Consider the following 18,426-nt stretch of genomic DNA (forward strand, 5'->3'; position numbering starts at 1 on the left):
GGGATAATTCCCCTATCGGTATCAAAGCTGCTATTAGAGCGTGTGTGTGTGTGTGTGTGTGTGTGTGTGTGTGTGTGTGTGTGTGTGAGTGCCACAGCTGCGAAAGGTGTATAATTTTGAACGTCGTAGTAGCCGTGGTTATACGTGTGTCGCTGCCGACGAGCCTCGCCCCTTTTCAAAAAGCCCTTATTCCTACGAGCGGGCGGTGCTCAAAAGGTGACGGCCGCTGAGGAATGGGAATGGTGTGTGTGTGTGTGTGTGTGTGTGTGTGTGTGTGTGTGTGTGTGTGTGTGTGTGTGTGTGTGTGTGTGTGTGTGTGTGTGTGTGTGTGTGTGTGTGTGTGTGTGTGTGTGTGTGTGTGTGTGTGTGTGTGTGTGTGTGTGTGTGTGTGTGTGTGTGTGTGTGTGTGTGTGTGTGTGTGTGTGTGTGTGTGTAAAGTAACAAAGTACATTTATTCAAGTACTGTACCTGAGTACAATTTTGAGGTATTTGCTTGAGTATTTCCAATTTCCAGTACTTTTACTACTACTCCCACTACACCACAGAAGCAATTATTGTACTTTTACCCCACTACAATTATTTGAAAACTTTAGTTACTTTGTAGATTTTGATTATCATTACAAAGCATGCCATAACCACTTCAGCTCTGTATACATTTCCGTTTGAAAATAGCCGATCTACAAGCTCACAATGTGTCGCATATATGAGCTTGTAGATCTGCAAGCTCTACAATATTTTTGTATTAATTTGAAAACGTCAAATGGGACATTCTGCATAATAATGAGTACTTCTTTGTACTTGTGTTACTTTAAGTACATTTTGATGCCAGTATTTTGTACTAAATTTTGAATTCCCAACTTTCACTTGCACCAGAGTGTTTCTACATTGCAGTCTTGATACTTTTACTGAAGTAAAACTTAACTTTTTCCTGCCATTGATCATCACATAATGGTACATATACAGTAGAATGCAGAGATGTAGTGCCTGAGGAAACTAGGTCAAGGATAATACCACAAACCTAGCATTAAGCTAAACAATATGCTGAATAATATATCACTGGTTCTCAACCACTGGTACTTCGGGGGGTAAACAAGTCTTTGCGCCTTTTCTAATCCTCAACTAGCTGTTTTTTGTATTGACCTGTATTTTCGTTTGAAAATGTACCCATTCTGCATACTGTGAAATAACATAATCAATCAATCATGCAATCACGCAGTCAATCAATCAATCAGGTTCCATCCAGGTGGTCCCCAGCTAAATATTGGAGAGATGGTAACCTTATTAGATCTTCCTGAACTCTTGAGAGTTCAAGGTCAAACCAATGCCATTGATACTTTTCTTCACCCGGCCATCTTACCCAGAGACATCTCAAAGTAGTGAAGTGTGTTGGAATTATAGGACCGTGCTCTAACGGTGCTTCTCTCTTTGTCTCCCTCTCTCCATGTTCTCCTGCGACCATCTTCAAAACGGCTTGTTCCTCATCACAGGTAAGCGCCACAAAAGCACACGTTAGTTTGAATATAAAAAAAATATATCTTGTTAATAACTTGATCGACAGGGGCCATTGCCATGTTGGCTTGTAGTGGACATTCATGTCAAAAATTCCATTTTGACCACGGACATATTCAAATGGAACCGATGTAAGGCTTAAGGGTATTCCTTGCAAATAAAACATGTGAGACCCACTAGTACTAGTGGACTCCTAATGTGCCATAGTGTTGTAGTAAATAATTGTCATGCATATACTCTGGAGACTTGACATTCAGTAATAGGGTCTTATGGTCTGTCTAGCTCTAGCTCATTCTCTCTCTCTGCATGATCTCATCCTACTTTCATTTCATGTCTTTTAACCACATGAACCCTAGCGTTCCCTGTATTCCGTGCCTTGTCATGCAAAAGAAATTGCAGATTTACAAGCTCAGTCACAACGCAGCACATCGTGAGTTTAGAGTGTGTGTGTGTGTGTGTGTGTGTGTGTGTGTGTGTGTGTGTGTGTGTGTGTGTGTGTGTGTGTGTGTGTGTGTGCACGTGCCTCCACATTGATCCCAACGAGCATCGCCTGACACCAGACAATGGCCCGCAGCTCTCTCCTTTCTCCCCCCCCCTCCCCCTTCGGTGTCACTTCTGTTTTTCTTCTTTTCTTTTTTGTTGCAGTGTCACGCTCGCATCACGTGCGCTCTCCTCTCCTCTCCTCTCCTCTCCTCTCCTCTCCTCTCCTCTCCTCTCCTCTCCTCTCCTCTCCTCTCCTCTCCTCTCCTCTCCTCTCCTCTCCTCTCCTCTCCTCTCCTCTCCTCTCCCCCCCCTCCCTCGGCTGCTCTCCTGCAGTTCAGAGAACGCTGACGCCATAATCAGACACCCCCCCCCCCCCATCCCGTACCCCACTGACAGCCCTGATGATGCAGCCCCACTGTCTCTCTCTCTCTCTCTGACCGAGCATTACCTCATCCCGTGTGAGCAGAATCCCTAAGCGTTTTGGGGAGAGAGGGTGTGTCGCAACCAGCGCTGTAAAGTAACTATAAGTACATTTACTTAAGTACTGTATACTTAAGTACAGTTTTGAGGTATTTATACTATATTGAGTATTTCCAATATCCAATACTGTGTGTCAGATCCAAATATTGTACTTTTTTACTTTGTAGATTTTGATTATTTATTACAAAACATACATTACCCACTTCAGCCCTGTATACATTTCGGTCATTTAAAAATAGCCGATCTGCAAGCTCACAATGCGTAGTAGCGACGCGACACATTGTGAGCTTATCTAGATCGACTATTTCCAAAAGATTTTCATTCATCTGAAAACCTGAAATGAGACATTCTGCATAACAAGTACTTTCTGCTTTTGGTACTTTAATCCATCTTGGGCGGGAACCCCTTTTGGTGTTTTAAACATTGTTATAATTTAGCTATTGAAGCGCTATGAGCAGTAGGTCTGCTATTTTTGAAAAAATCATGAAAATGTGGCACAAATGTTTGAATTATATATTCTTTCAGAGCGAACGTTTTTAACTCAAATCTTTGCTCAGGCCTAAATGGGTTAAGTACATTTTGATGCCAATACTTTAGTACTTTTACTCGAGCAGATCTTGAATCCGATAGCAGACTATTTCTATATTGCAGTTATTGATTCTTTTTTACTCAAGTACAAAACGTGAGTGCTTTTTCCACCACAGATAGACAGGGACACACTCCAGCGCTTATTGTCGCTGTCGGAAGAAAGAAACAACCCCTCGGGGCACAAGGTCTCCACCAGGATTCATTTGGATAAAATCTGAAGGACTAATATAAAAAAATAGTGTTTCACATAAATGGGCCTCCTGGTGGCGCTCGAAAAGGCCAAATTGAAAAATGCAGGCCAGATGTTTATCCTTGGGCTTTAGGGAGTGTGCACACAATGTTTTGGGCATACACAGTTTTATGCACATCGGTGCGAGACTTGACTAGGCCCGTTATAGCGCCACCATGAGCCTGATTTGAAAAAAAAAAAGAGTCAAGTGGCATTGCTTCCTCAGCCTAGTGGGAATATGCGTGCACAGTTTCACTGCACTTGCAGAATTTTGTACATAACTTTGGAAGGCAATCAGTGTAGAATCTGAGAAGTCCAACAGACTTGTCGTGATCACATGACTACAGAGATATACATGTGTGCCGATTTGCGTGAGATTTGGATGAAATCTGTGCGACTAATGTAAACAAATGTTTTTAGCAGAAATTGGCCTCATGGTGGCTCTATAACTGGGAGATGTGGGAAATGTTTTGCCATGGACTCTAGGGAGTACGCATACAAAGTTGTACAGAGATCGATGCAGTTATAGCTAAAAACAGGAATTTGCCCTGTTATAGCTTATAGCTAAACAATTAAGTGGCATGTCGTCCTCGGCCTAGTGGAAATGTTCTTTTCACGAAGATTGCACACTGTGTTTGCGATTTGTGGCATTTTGTTCGAAACGGACAAATCATGCAAGCTTTGGAAGCCAATCTTAGCCAATCAGGATGGAATATGGGAAATGGTGCAGATCCGTGTTGATCACATGGATACTGAATCGCGTGATGTATGGATAAAATGTGTACAAGTAATCTACAGAAATGTGTTTTTGCCAAAATCGGCCTCATGGTAGCACTATAACAATAATAACAGAGGTTCGTCGTTGGCATCCAGGGAGTGTGTGTGCAAAGGTTGGCATGACCGGGTTAACGCCAGTGCAGAAATTAGCTGGTAACAGACGGACGGACGGACGGAGTGCAAAACATACTCTCTCCCCACGCCTTCGGCCTGTTGGAGACAAAAATAGTGTGCCCTGAGTGAGGAGGATGCTGGTCCGCCATCACCGTCCCATGTCCTCTTAACCCCTTCAAGGAGTAGTTCACCAAAAGAAATGACTAGCGACAAGTCTGGACGAAATATGACCATGCGCCACCCGTTTGATGCGACGGCAACCGCAGCGTCCCCTCAAGGCCCTGCCGCGCATTAGATGTCTTCGGCGAAAATAGCCAATCGATTGTTCGCCCCCCAAATTAGGGAGGCTGATGAGATGAATGTGGTGCCGGTACAGAGACCTCCATGTTTCTGGGCATTTGGGCCAAACCTCTGGTGACGAGACCAGCTTTAGACCGCCCGCCCGCGACAGCCATTTGGCACGTAACGAAACTCTCTCTCTCTCTCTCTCTCTCTCTCTCTCTCTCTCTCTCTCTCTATCTCTCTCTCCCGAGAAGCCGCCACTTATCTCATCACTCCCAATGGAGGAATAATGACAGAGAGAGAGAGAGGCGAGGCGCTTTGTCGCTGTCGGCCGTTAAACGAGTTAGGAGTAAAAACTGAAGTTTTAATGGTGTGTGTGTGTGTGTGTGTGTGTGTGTGTGTGTGTGTGTGTGTGTGTGTGTGTGTGTGTGTGTGTGCACGTGCACGATATCTGTTAGGTGTTTAAGGATGACGTCGCGCTACCCTGCAGAATGCAGTCCTAATTTGGGACGTAGTCCTGACATCGGCACCAAATCACGCACACGCACTCATGCGTATGTATTGTATTTAAAAGGGGGGCTTTTTTGTAAAAAGCCCAGCCCACAATACCTTCATATATTTAAAAATAATCCAAAATAGGGTTACCAGTTAAGGGCAAACTGCCTATTCACTGGGGACTATGCAAGGCAGAGGCTTCCACCCCCCTGAGTCCAAGTTAGGCTAGACCGCATACCTGGTGTGAGCACCAGTATGAGTACCAGTAGGGGCGCTGTTGTGCCATGCAGAAACAGAGAGAGAGAGACAGTGCTGCTAATGAGAGAGAGAGAGAGAGAGAGAGGAGGAGGGGGGGGGGAGAGAGGGGAGTTGCACCACTCGGTTCACACGGGTGTGATTTTTTTAATATTTTGGCCGTGACTTGAAGCATTAACATTGGACGTGGTGGTGTATGTGTGTGCGTGTGTGCGTGTATGTGTATGTGTATGTGTATGTGAAAGCCAACAGCACATCTGTGTGGGCGTTTAGGATTCATCAGCGCATGCAGGCCCAGGAATGTGATGTGGTTATGCCACTGTGTAGGTGTGATTGTGTTCCCGTGCACATTGGCACTCGTGTGTGCGTGCGTGCAAGAGAGAGAGAGAGAGAGAGAGAAAGTGTGTGGGTGTGAATGGTGAAAGAGGTATATCTGTCGCAGCACTGCACTGAGGCACGGAACACAGTCACCTGTGTGTGTGTGTGTGTGTGTGTGTGTGTGTGTGTGTGTGTGTGTGTGTGTGCGCGTGTGCGTGTGCGCGTGTATGCAGGAAACTATTTAACGACATTAGGGAACGTACTGTTATTTCTTGAATGTGCAGAACTTTGTAGCCTGTTTGTCTGTCCGTACTTAATAATTATGAGTTATGAGCTTGTAGCTTGTGGAACTGAAGGCTCTGGCAGGACTTCACACACGGGCCAAGAAGGGACACATATGGCGCCAGACATGAGGGTCTTAACTGGTTTGCAATCTCTACACCCATCCATCTGTGACTGTTTTCTCATTGTCCATATGAATATTCCATAGATAATCCCTCTCTACAATACGTGTGGCTCAAATCGGCTCAAATCCCCTGTGTGAGTGGGTGGGGGTGGGGTGGGGTTAATGATATAGGTATTAGGGCTGAGAAACGCCCTAATATCACATCGGAATCTACATTTTGTACAGTTCTTATGACGCTATATTCGTGTTGGCTGTCATAAAAAGTTGAAGTCCTCCATCAAAAACACTATAGCTATACTCTGTCTGTCTAAACTTAAATAAGCGCAATGTATTTTATTTGTAAGTCAGTGAAAATCTGCAAAACCTGTCGTTCAGTCAGTTGTTCCGTCAAGCCGGCCCGACACGTCACGCCACCATATATGGCCGTGAGTCCGTCACGGCTCGTGACACACTCCATATATTGCCATCTCCATATATCGAACACTGACCTCATCAAACCCTGGATAGCCATCAACACCTAGATCTGCATACTGTATATGGAGCCAGCCAGCAACTCTACATCTGACCTCAAACCCTTAGATCTCCATATATGGAGCTGACCTGTAATGACATTCCTCACCCGTCCTTCCTCTTCGATGTCTCCCTTTTGACTGATACCTGTCCATTCAAACTCTAGACGGGCCCGCCTCAAAGTTATTAGTGCAGCTGTGCCCGGCAGCCGGCGAAAACTACACCCTGTACACTCAAGACGCGCTCTATATATGGCCAGTACAGAACTCAATCCATTATGTTGGATCTGACCCCCCATGCCAAAGTGCCAGCGCTCGCCCAGCAGTCTGCCCTCACCCAGGTGGATGCGCGCATCCGCTTGGATCCTTGGGCGCTTCTCGCCCTCAGGGTGTCTTTTTTTTGTATATTGTCAAATAATCCGTACAGATCGCGGCCCAAAATATAATTGTGAGATTTAGCCCCTCCACCCCAGTGTTGCTCAGTCATGACATTTTAGTCAACAAAAAGTCTGTGTAGTTGTAGTCATGGTTTAGCTACCTGAAATGTTTTAGTTTAAGTTGTCTAAATTGGCCTGCAGGGCCGTGGCTCAGTGGTCCAGGCACCTTGGCTGGTAATCCAGTCTGGCAGTGTGCTGCGGGTTCGACTCCCTATCCAGACGGCCTTTACTGCATGTCTTCCCCCCATCTCTCACCCCATTTCCTGTCAGCCTACTGTCTGTCCCCCAGTAAAAAATATAAAAAAAAAGTTGTCTAAATATCTACAAATATTAGTAGTATAGTATTCAAATTAAATAAATGTGGTATGGCACATCACTAGAAGGGACAGGCAGTCCTTCATGGATCCGGAGTATAGTGCTTCCTTCCATTGGGACCGCAGACCCGACAATCCCCAGTTGACCTCGGCTAGTGACACCAGCAGCTGCTAGGATTTACATGCTGCTACACCTACAGCCCAGTGCTCTGATTAAAGCAGCTGTTGGGATTTACATGTCGACTACAGTACACACCTACAGCTCTGATTAAAGCCTGCCCTGTCTGTCTGTCTGTCTGTCTGTCTGTCTGACTGTGGTTCCCAAACTTTTTCATGTCAAGGACCCCCCAAATTGACATTTCTTGAAACGACATGCCAGGGACCCATAAGAGAAGATTTTCACGGCTCTAGCAGTGATTCTCAACCCGTTTTATTTCAAGGACCCCCAGTTTGACATGCATTAGTCTTCGGACCCCCCATTAAATGGCTTTTCTATCTCTGGGACCCCCAATTTATATTGTAAAATCTGTGTTAATTTCACTCTTGACAGTGATAGTTACTTCCCTCCACAGCTCCAAATTAGAAGCCTGTCCCTGGGCTTCTAATGTCACCGGCTGACATGGTGACCTGCTTTTCTCTGTGACGTCCTACGGTTGAGGGACGGCGGCTGGGGACGCCGTGTCCCCGTTTTTTGAGGAGTGAGCATCACACCCCCCCAGTAGATGTAAACTGTATGTCACCACCACACAACGACCGGGACCAGAGCTTGTTCCCATTTCCTCGTAGTGAAATGATAAGCTAATGGCTAATCCAAGGCCTTTCGCATGTTTCATGATAGGGTACTCAGAAAAGCGCTATATAAGTTTGAGATATTATTATGATAACTACTTTGTATTTATGTGATGTATTGCCATGCTTTTTTGTTCGCTCTGGATTAAGAGCGTCTGCTAAATGCCTACATTGTAAATTGTTTTCTGACATGCACGGGCGTGCACCTCTTTTTGGCAGCAAATTTCTATTTTAGTTTTTGTTTTTGGAATAAAACTTAATTTAGTTAGTCATATTTTAGTCACCTGGAATGTTTTAGTGTTAGTCTAGTTTTTGTCAACTAAATATCATAAGATTCTAGTCGACTAAATCTACAGTTGATTTAGTCGACTAAAATGTATTTTGTCGGTCCTTGATGCCGTGTGTGAGCTTGTAGATCTGCTATTTTCAGCACGCAAACAAGTGTAAAATGACTTATACTGGATCTCTTGTCCACTGGTCCCTTCCTAACATTTTAGTATAGTTTTTATTTGTTGACGAAATTGTCGATATATTGAGTCTTAGTTTTAGTCATTCGTTTTCATTTAGTTTCCATTCAGTTTTCGTCAGTGAGAAAAGGTCGTCGACGAACATTTTTCATCATGGTTTTAGTTGGCGAAATCCAAGAGATAGAGAGAGACAGAGCTATTGCAATTTCACCTCTGCAATTCTCTCCAGTCCTCTAGCAGCAAGCCTGCTCATACATACTCCAGTTTTAGGTGATAAGTTATCACCTAAAACTGAGATGAGTCGAAGCCATCATACTTGCGGTGATGACGCTGAGCATTGACCCTAACCTTCCTAACCTTTAGAAAACTACACAGCGATGATAAGCTATCACCTCAAACTGGAGTATGAATAGGCCTTTACCAATCTCCTCCCCTCCCGTCCCCTCCTCACATCCTCTGCTCTCCATCCACTCCTCTCCTCTCCTCTCCTCTCCGCCCATCATGTCCTCCCATCCTCTCGTGCCCTCCTGTCCTCTTCTCCTCTCCTCCCATCTTCTCCTGTCCTCCCATCCTCCCCTCCTGTCCTCTCCTCTCCTCCCATCCTCTCCTGTCCTATCCTGTCCCGTCCTCCCCTCCTCTCCTCTCCTCCCATCCTCCCCTCCTCTCCTCCCATCCTCCCCTCCTCTCCTCCCATCCTCCCCTCCCCTCCTGTCCTCTCCTCTTCTCCCTCAGCCTCCCCCAGTAAGTGCCAGCTAGAAGGATCAGACATCCATATTGGATTAGGGTGTGTTGTGCCATTAGCCACTGGGCTTCGCTCACAGTCTAATTTCCTCCCAATGCGCCAGAGCCTCGCTAAAGCTGACCCCACTAACACCACCCCCCCTAGGCACCCCTATACGCGCCCATTGACGCGTGTTCCAGTGTGTGTGTGTGTGTGTGTGTGTGTGTGTGTGTGTGTGTCCGCACGGAATAAACCCAGTGGTGGACAGCAAATAAGTACACTTACTTCAGCACTCTACCGTACATTTTTGGAGTGAGTGAGTGAGGAAGGGACTGGACCCAAACATAGAAGTGTGTGTGTGTGTGTGTGTGTGTGTGTGTGTGTGTGTGTGTGTGTGTGTGTGTGTGTGTGTGTGTGTGTGTGTGTGTGTGTGTGTGTGTGTGTGTGTGTGTGTGTGTGTGTGTGTGTGTGTGTGTGTGTGTGTGTGTGTGTGTGTGTGTGTGTGTGTGTGTGTGTGTGTGTGTGTGTGTGTGTGTGTGTGTGTGTGTGTGTGTGTGTGTGTGTGTGTGTGTGTGTGTGTGTGTGTGTGTGTGTGTGTGTGTGTGTGTGTGTGTGTGTGTGTGTGTGTGTGTGTGTGTGTGTGTGTGTGCGCTGCTTGCTAGGGGCACAGTGTTCTCCCAGTGTCCCCTAGGGTAGGTATACCTGGTCAGCCGGGGCGCCTGATGGAGGGGGAAGGAACTGGTTGGAACAACGTGTTTCTTCCCACGCGCTACGTCAAACCAGGGAAACTCCTCCCATGATAATAAAACTTTATTTGTATAGCACCTTTCATGACATGAAATGCAGCTCAAAGTGCTTTACAGAGCAATGGAGAAAAAAGAAAAGAAAAGCAAGGCATAAACATTAAAAAAGACAAGCAGTAATGCAATACAGTGAGGACATGAATAACAAAAAATAAAAGATAAATTAAAAGCAAGGTTGTAGAAGTGGGTCTTGAGCTGTGCTTTAAAAATGTCTACGGAGGCTGCCTGTCGAAGGTACAGTGGGAGTTTGTTCCATGCCGTCGGCCCGTAGAAGCAAAAATTAGGTTGATGAGGTTGGTCCGTTGCTCTCCCCAGGTTGGCAGAGGGTGTAGCGCCCAGGAATGCATTAGATAATTGACACTGGGTGAAAAAATGGGTTACAAAGAAAAATGGAATAAAAGCAAAACAATAATAATACTGTCTGCTTGCTTATAATGCGCCGGGCCGGGGGCGGAGCATGGACACCACTGGGCGCTGGGAATGTTCCTACAAGAACGCTCAATATAGTCTATTATAGTCTCATGAAAATGTTTGAGAACCACTGACATAGAAACATGGGTTTTTCAGAAAACTGTCAGGATTTAGAAGACATTTTGTAGAATCGTCCTCAGGTCTAAATGGTTTAGTCATGTTTTCAACTCCCCCCCCCTCCAGGGTCGCTGTACCAGGGAGAACTGCAAGTACCTGCACCCTCCGGCCCACCTGAAGACCCAGCTGGAGATCAACGGCAGGAACAACCTCATCCAGCAGAAGACAGCAGCGGCCATGTTGGCTCAGCAGATGCACTTCATGATCCCCGGCACCACCATGCAGCCTATGGTCAGTGCTGCTCTCCCTCTGTGTGTGTGTGTGTGTGTGTGTGTGTGTGTGTGTGTGTGTGTGTGTGTGTGTGTGTGTGTGTGTGTGTGTGTGTGTGTGTTTTTTTGCATTCCCAAACCGTTGGAGTCTCCGGTAGGACTCAATGTACTGTACTCATTTGTACATTCTCTGGCCCCTTTTCCACCATAACTTTGGTTCTAGAACTGATTCCGATCTAGGGTCTCGGAACCAAAATGTAACAAAATTTGGTTTGGAAATGGATCCCCCCCAAAAAAACGTCTTCTTGCGCTGAAGTGGGAACCAAAGTGACCGTGTCACGTGTTGGAAAGATGCGGATGTGACCATCATAAAACATTAAGAACCAAAGTTCTTATGGTGGAAAAGTGGCACTCAGAGCCATGTGGAGTCCTTGAAATGAAGCACTGCGATAAGATTCACTGCAGCTAAAGCTCGTGTCCCTCTCCCTGTCTGTCCCATGTCCCGTCACCCACACACACACACAGCAGACGTTCCCGGTGAGCCAGGGCCTGGGCGCGGCGGGCGCGGGCGGCCTGAGCTACGCGACGGGGCCCTACCTGACCCCCATGTCCCACCACAGCATGGGCCTGGTGCCCAGCGACATGCTGCAGCCCCCCAACGGCCCCCAGCTCATGGTCCCAGGGACGGGGAGCCCCCCGGGGGTCCAACTCAACCAGGGCTCCAACCAAGGCCAGAAGCTGCTGCGCACTGACAAGCTGGAGGTGACCATGTTATATGTCTCTGTCTGTCGGGGAGAAACCAACCAACTCCAACATGTTCTTTTTCAGGAAATGAAGGAAACCTTATGTTTAAAACGAAGCAGTATACTGCCTCATCAAAGTTGGTATTGGTAGGTTAACTTGTCAGATACCTAATGAGAGGGTTCCAGTGGAGTTAGATGGTTTTGTCAGAAGCACTTTTTAACACTTGTTTTGCCGGGGAAGTCTTCATAATAAAAGCGCTATAGTGCCAGCAGATGAGGCAGATTATACCGAAAACCGGGAAGCATAATCTTCGATCGGACTATTAATATGGTTAGCGCGACCTCAAATTAATGTTTCATTCAGCTCCCAACATAGTACTTTATCCCATTCTGAGCACTAAACATACCAGTGTTAATTTTGTTGACTAAGACTAAAGACTAAGTCGACTAAGGTTTTTCAGAAGACTAAATGAGACTAAGACTAAATGGTGTGTTATTCAAAAGACTAAATCAAAATATTGTGAAAAAATTATCACTGAAACACACTAATGACCGCTCTGAAAGCGCCCGTGTGCACCGAGGATTGGGATGTGGGGAGTGGGAGTCCTGTGGTCCCTCCTGTTACCACCACATGATCTACAAGCTCACAACGGGTCACATTAGATTATGACAACTTAAAAAGTGGGTGGGTAGGTAGATAGATAGAAATGAATATACATATACACCAGTGAATGAATGACTGAAGGAATATGCAGTATTCCGTGTGAGTGTTATCACTTAGCAACTGAACCCACTTGGCTGTAATGAAAGCAGTGTCCCGTCGAGACATGTACACACTCCCACACTGCCTGGCAACGTGCGTGTGTTTTTTATATGCACACGCAGTGTGTGTTTGCGTGTCCGTGTGCGCGCGCATACATGCCTGTCAGGCCTACATGCATTTCTGTGTAATGAGTGTGAGGACATTCTGTACATGTTTGGTGTGTGCATGTGTGTGTGGGCGATGTGTACTGTATACGTGTGTGTGTGGGCGGTGTGTATATGCGTGCGTGCAGTTTTATTACTATACTTGTCGGGGCCAAATGTCCCTGCTAGTATGGTAGAAATATGGTAGAAAAATACATTGTGAGAAGAACTGGTAGCAAGATTGTAAAACCTAACCCCAGGATTGCAATTAGCAACGATTCAGGTTGGGATTAAGACTAGTCAATTTAATGAGAAAAAATCACACCCGTGTGAACTGAGTGGTGCAACTCCCCCGCATGTGTGTCCGCATGTGTATGTCCATCAATGTCTGTTTGCGGTATCGGCAGCTGCAATACCACTGGGTGGCACTGTTGAGCAGCCCCAGAGGGGCTGAGCACCACAACTATAACAATAAAAGTATGACTAACAATCAAACTGTACCGTACAGTACAGCACAGTAACTATCACAATAAAAGTACAGTTGCACCGCTCGGTTCACACGGGTGAAAGCGTGAGAAGGAATTTGTGGAATCGGCCTACGGTCAAATGGGATAAAGGAAGGGTTAGCACACTCACGGATTCTGTGTGTGTGTGTGTGTGTGTGTGTGCTTCTCTGTGCCCCCCCCGCCCCCCCCACCCTCCCTCCCTACCAGGTGTGCCGGGAGTTCCAGCGGGGCAACTGCGCGCGCGGCGAGACAGACTGCCGCTTCGCGCACCCCAGCGACAGCCCCATGATCGACACGAGCGACAACACGGTCACGGTGTGCATGGACCACGTCAAGTCGCGCTGCAGCCGCGAGAAGTGCAAGTACTTCCACCCGCCGGCGCACCTGCAGGCCAAGATCAAGGCGGCGCAGCACCAGGCCAGCCAGACGGCCGTGGCAGCGCAGGCCGCGGCCGCAGCCGCCGCCATGGTGAGGGAGGGGGAGGGGGAGGAGGAGGGGGAGGGGGGGGGGGGGGGGGAGAGAGAGAGAGAGAGAAACGCAACGCAACATATCGCGCTATTATACGCCACGCCACACCCACAACACAACACACGGTTGCTTTTTCGTGGGCGAGAGTTCCAAAACGACCCTGACCCTCCCCCGGAAAATACAAATAGTGGCAGGAGGGGGTGAATATCATGACTTCAGATTTGGATTTATTTAATTGCCATCCATTCTTTTAGGTCATTAAAAAGAGGCCTCAATACAGGTGACATCATTGTGACCAGGCTTTATGGGGACATATTATTTGAACTGGGCACTTCCCGAAAAAAAATCTGATTTGAACTGGGGATCGACCTCCCGATAAAAAATCTGATTTGAACTGGGGACCTCCCGAAAAATATTAATATTTGAACGTTATGGTTTTACAGTCCTGAGAGGCTTTTACAAAAAAAAAAATATACTGTATATATTAAAGCCGATAAAATGTTTTGTGTGATCAATTCACTTTTTGCGGTTGGCAGGAGGCTGAGTAAACACACTCACTAATTCAGGCTTATTAAAACTTGAATTGAAAAAAAGTGGGAAAAAAACGCTTTACGAAAAGGCGTTTCAGTATCTAACTTAAAAAGTTATTGCATGTTCACAAAACGGGTGCATTACTTAGTTTAGACAGTTTTTGGTTAAGACTAGTCATTGGTTAGACCAGTCATTCTAGTCCTACAACTACAACCTATCTCAAACCCTCACCCTAAACCTAAACTCCCACGGGGCAGCACACCTAAACCTAACCTTAACACATGTCTAACCAATGACTAGTCTAAACTAACTCAAACAACTAAATGTCCTTCATAGGTACAATAGCAAAAATAGCCGATACTCAAGCTCACAGCAGGTGACTACTCCCATATTACAGTTAGAAACTAATTATAAAGCTAGAAGAACTACATAAACTAAGCCTTTTTAAACGACAAACTAAACTGAAATGGGGATAAAACATTGACAAACTCAGACTAAAACTAGATCCTTCGGTCTGAGCTAGCTAGCCGGTTTAAGGGTCATTTGGTTCAATTCCAACACACCAGATTATGTCTTGTAATAAGTCTTGTAAAAGTGAAAAATGATTGACAAATCAAAATGTACTTAAAGCACGTACCAAAAGTAGAAAGTACTCATTATGCAGAATGTCCCATTTCAAGTTTTCAAATGTATATAAATATCTTAAATAGCAGATCTACAAGCTGATCTGCACCTCAGAGGGGCCGTTATGCACTTATAGATCCGCTACGGGATTGCGTCGACGGCCCCCCAAAGGCATCATTAAATGTGGAGCGCTGCTATATTGCAGTATAACACACACACACACACACACACACACAGACACACACACACACACCTAACTGTATACGTAGTTCATTCCAGAGGATTCTACAACCGAGGCTATTGCATGCGATAAACGGGGGGGTTTACCAGGACCCTAAACGTGTCGAGATGAAAATCATCCACTGGAAAACGTAGCATCTCGCCGCAGTGCCCCCCCCCCCCCCCACACACACACACACACACACCCTCCACCCCTGCCTTAAAAAAATAAAAAAGTCCAATGCCCTTGATCCATACAAAGACAATGGGCTCGCCTGGTCTGCCTGCGATCTCTCTCTCTTTTTCTCTCTCTGTCTCTCGCTCTCGCTCTCTCTCTCTCTCTCTCTCTCTCTCTCTCTCTTTCTCTGTCTCTCTCTGTGTGTGTGTCTCTCTCTCTCTGCTCTCAACGATAAGTGCATCTCTCTGCAGATCAGCGCAAATTGAATCAAAGAGAGAGATGGATGAGAGAGAGCGCTTGGCTGGGGGGGGGGGGGGGCTTGATTCTCCAAAAAGCCCCCCCCCCCCCCCCCCCCCCCGATTAAGATCATGCAGACAGACAGGATGATTTAATAACAATGCAGACAAAACGTTGTGGGGGTGGGCAGACAAAAAAGAACGAGAGACGAGAGGAAAAATAAACGGCAGGTGACAATATAGAGGGGAGCAGGTGCTACCCAGTCAAATTGTAATGAACGTTATCCTCTTTTTTTAAATGTTATTCCGAGTACAAAAGCTAACCGAATAGAATCCTCACACACGCTCAACGGAGCAGAAACGTACACTCCATATTTTGACACCGTAGTAGACGCTTTGTCTCGGCTATCTTTTGCCCCACCCTCTTTCTTTCTATACACGTCTTTTTTGGAAGCGGTGCTTTGGCTGCGCACGCACACACACACACACACACACACACACACACACACACACGCACGCACAGTACGCACACGCACGCAGCTGCTCTAAAAGCCATGCACCGACTGATTCTGTTCCTCCCACGTGGCATGGGCATGCTTTTTTCTTTTTTTCCCCTTTCTCCCTTACCCGTTGCACATGATGTACTGTGCGTACCGTAGCTGTCATCTGCTTGCTCCCATCGCTGCTGCTGCCTGCTCACACCTTGCTCCCATTGGTGGAAAAAAGTGCTCAACTGTTTTACTTAAGTAAAAGTACCAATGCTGCAATATAGAAATGCTCTGTTACAAGTAAAAGTCCCGCAATTCGACATTTACTTGAGTGAAAGTACAAAGGCATTGGCATCACATTTTACTTAAATACCAAAAGTACGGAAGTACTCATTATGCAGAATGTCCCTTTTCAACATTTCAAATGTATATCTTTTTTTTTACAATGGCAGATCCACAAGCTCACAATGCACTGTGAGCTTCAAATGGGGCTTATGTGGTTAGGCGTTGTGAGCCGTTGATGCGCTTTGAAGATTGGCTATAGAGCACATTTTGTGTAGGGCATTAACCTACGAAAGAAAACATAACGAGATGCAGTGGAGATGCAGTGTGAGAATTCTGCCCAACAGCAGTGGGTATGTACAGAACTGTACTGTACTGTATAACTTACTGTATCTCCACTCCATCTATCGTATCTATAAATGCACCACATCTCTGTGTGTGTGTGTATGTAATCCACGTGACTCGAGAAGGGAGTGCAGTGCCCGACATTGAGTCGGTGGGATACACCGTTGTCCAGAAACGGCACAAAAGCCTCTGCACGGGGCCGAAATTAGCCAATTGATCACACCTGATCACCCCTAGATCTCCTGGCTGGCCTGTTCTGACATCACAATGGTGTTCTGATATATTTGGGAAAGCGTGACAAATAACTCCATACGTATATGGGCATAAAAGGGATAATCTAGTAATAATAATAATAATGTTGTTGCAGTTAATAGGTGAAATAGTGATTATTTGTGTTCCTGACAAGCCTCTGTTGTTGTTCCAGCACAAGGTTTTCATCCCATAGTCTTTAGGTACAATCGCTCTGTCATTGGCTAGTTTGTTGCTATAGGGTATAGGCCAACAGAATAAACTACATCCCACGCCCTGGAGGGACGATTGGTCTGAGGATAGACAATCCCATAGTCCAGGCACATGTAGAATGAAAGGTAAATGAAAGACATGGCCTCAAGTGCGCTTGAGGCGCGGCAGTGTCCTCGAGTCACCCCGACCGTCATGTTAAAAGAGGCGAGAGCGAGTCCGACATGGTGGGATTTTTAAATTATGCAGCAAGAGACTGTCTGCGTCGCCAGGCTGCGTACATTGTTCTCCTCACCGCCTCGTGTTTTCACCTCCCTCTGTTCCTACTTCATGGTTCATCGTTAAACAGTGGGGGGGGGGAGTAACTGGCCGTATGTACATGTACGAGTATTTCCAATTTGAACTACTTTATACCAGTGGAGTTGTTAAGTAAATGGGCACTTATTACTAGATCTTTAACTCTTCAGAGTTTAACATGAAACCAAGTGGGCGCACTCTCAATACTTATGGTAAATAAATGGTACATTTATATAGCGCCTTTTTATCCAAGACACTTTGCATTCACCCATTCACTACACCGATGGCGGTGGAAAACCATCTAAGGCACCACCCTGCTCATCGGGAGGGTTGAAAACAACTGCATCTCAGAGGCAAATGTTAACACGCTTTGCACCATTATAATTTGAAACATTTAGTTACTAGATACTTTGTCTATTTAGATTAATATTACAAAACATTCTCCACTTCAGCCCTATATATCCATATACAGTATATTGAAACTCTATGTACAAGCTTGTATATTCTAGAGCTTGTAGATCTGCTATATTTTCATACATTTTTGCATACAATTTGAAAACTTGTGAAATGAGACATTCTGCATAACAAGTACTTCTACTTTTGGGTGATATTTTGATGCCGATATATATATACGCTTTACACTCAAGTAAGTTCTAAATACGGGACTTTTACTTGAGTATTTCTACACTGAGGTATTGATACTTTGAACTAAATAATAATCTGACTTTTAGTTCCGACGCCGTCATTAAGCAGTCATGAGCCACGGGCCGAGACGGCGGGGTGAGAGAGAGGACATGACTGTCATAACCAATGCTCTCTCGTCCTCCTCAGCCTTTTAAGCTGCCGCAGATGCTATCACTAGATCCATAATTTACTTTAAGTTTATCGTTTCCTTTTTTCCCTTTTCCTCGTACAAAAAGTACACGCCTTGCCCCGAGTCAACGCCGGTTTCTGAATCAGATAAGACAACGAGATGAAGCCGCAACGGGCATATAAAACCGATCCCAGCTCTGAGATAGGGCCATCTCGGGTCATTATCTGTCACCTGTCACGCAACGCAGACTCTGGCCTCGTCCTCGTCGCTACTTGAATGCCTTTATCGTTTTTCGTTTCCGTTTATGTTATTGTTTGGTTTCCTTCACTCATGCCCCAATCTTGAGAATCTAGCAGTGAGTTGAACTAACCATACGTGTATATATATATTGTCTCCGTCGGGTGGACATCTCATATGTCCAACACTCAAATTCAAACATAGCAAAAGTAGCAGATTTACAAGCTCAGATCTGCCACCGCTTGCAGATCTGCCACCGTTGATGCTTCTGTGTGACACTGTAGTATTATGATAGTATGAGTGGGGCGTTCGTTCGCGAA

General features: G+C 45.8%; 1 protein-coding gene across 8 annotated transcripts in view; it reads left to right on the forward strand.

Moving 5' to 3' along the window:
• LOC308311995 (muscleblind-like protein 2a) overlaps positions 1–18,426 on the forward strand; it is a 102,077-nt gene that overhangs the window by 67,279 nt on the left and 16,372 nt on the right. For 7 of the 8 annotated variants that reach the window (XM_080758833.1, XM_080758832.1, XM_080758836.1 and 4 more), the window contains 3 exons: positions 10,631–10,795; positions 11,299–11,535; positions 13,136–13,396. In XM_080758833.1, the coding sequence (XP_080614959.1) occupies positions 10,631–10,795; positions 11,299–11,535; positions 13,136–13,396 (663 nt within the window). The remainder of the gene's footprint in view (positions 1–10,630; positions 10,796–11,298; positions 11,536–13,135; positions 13,397–18,426) is intronic. The other variant, XM_080758834.1, reaches the window with a different exon arrangement.

The sequence above is a fragment of the Protomyctophum bolini genome (assembly GCF_963924005.1).
Source record: "Protomyctophum bolini genome assembly, chromosome: 24".
In the NCBI taxonomy this organism is placed as follows: Eukaryota; Metazoa; Chordata; class Actinopteri; order Myctophiformes; family Myctophidae; genus Protomyctophum; species Protomyctophum bolini.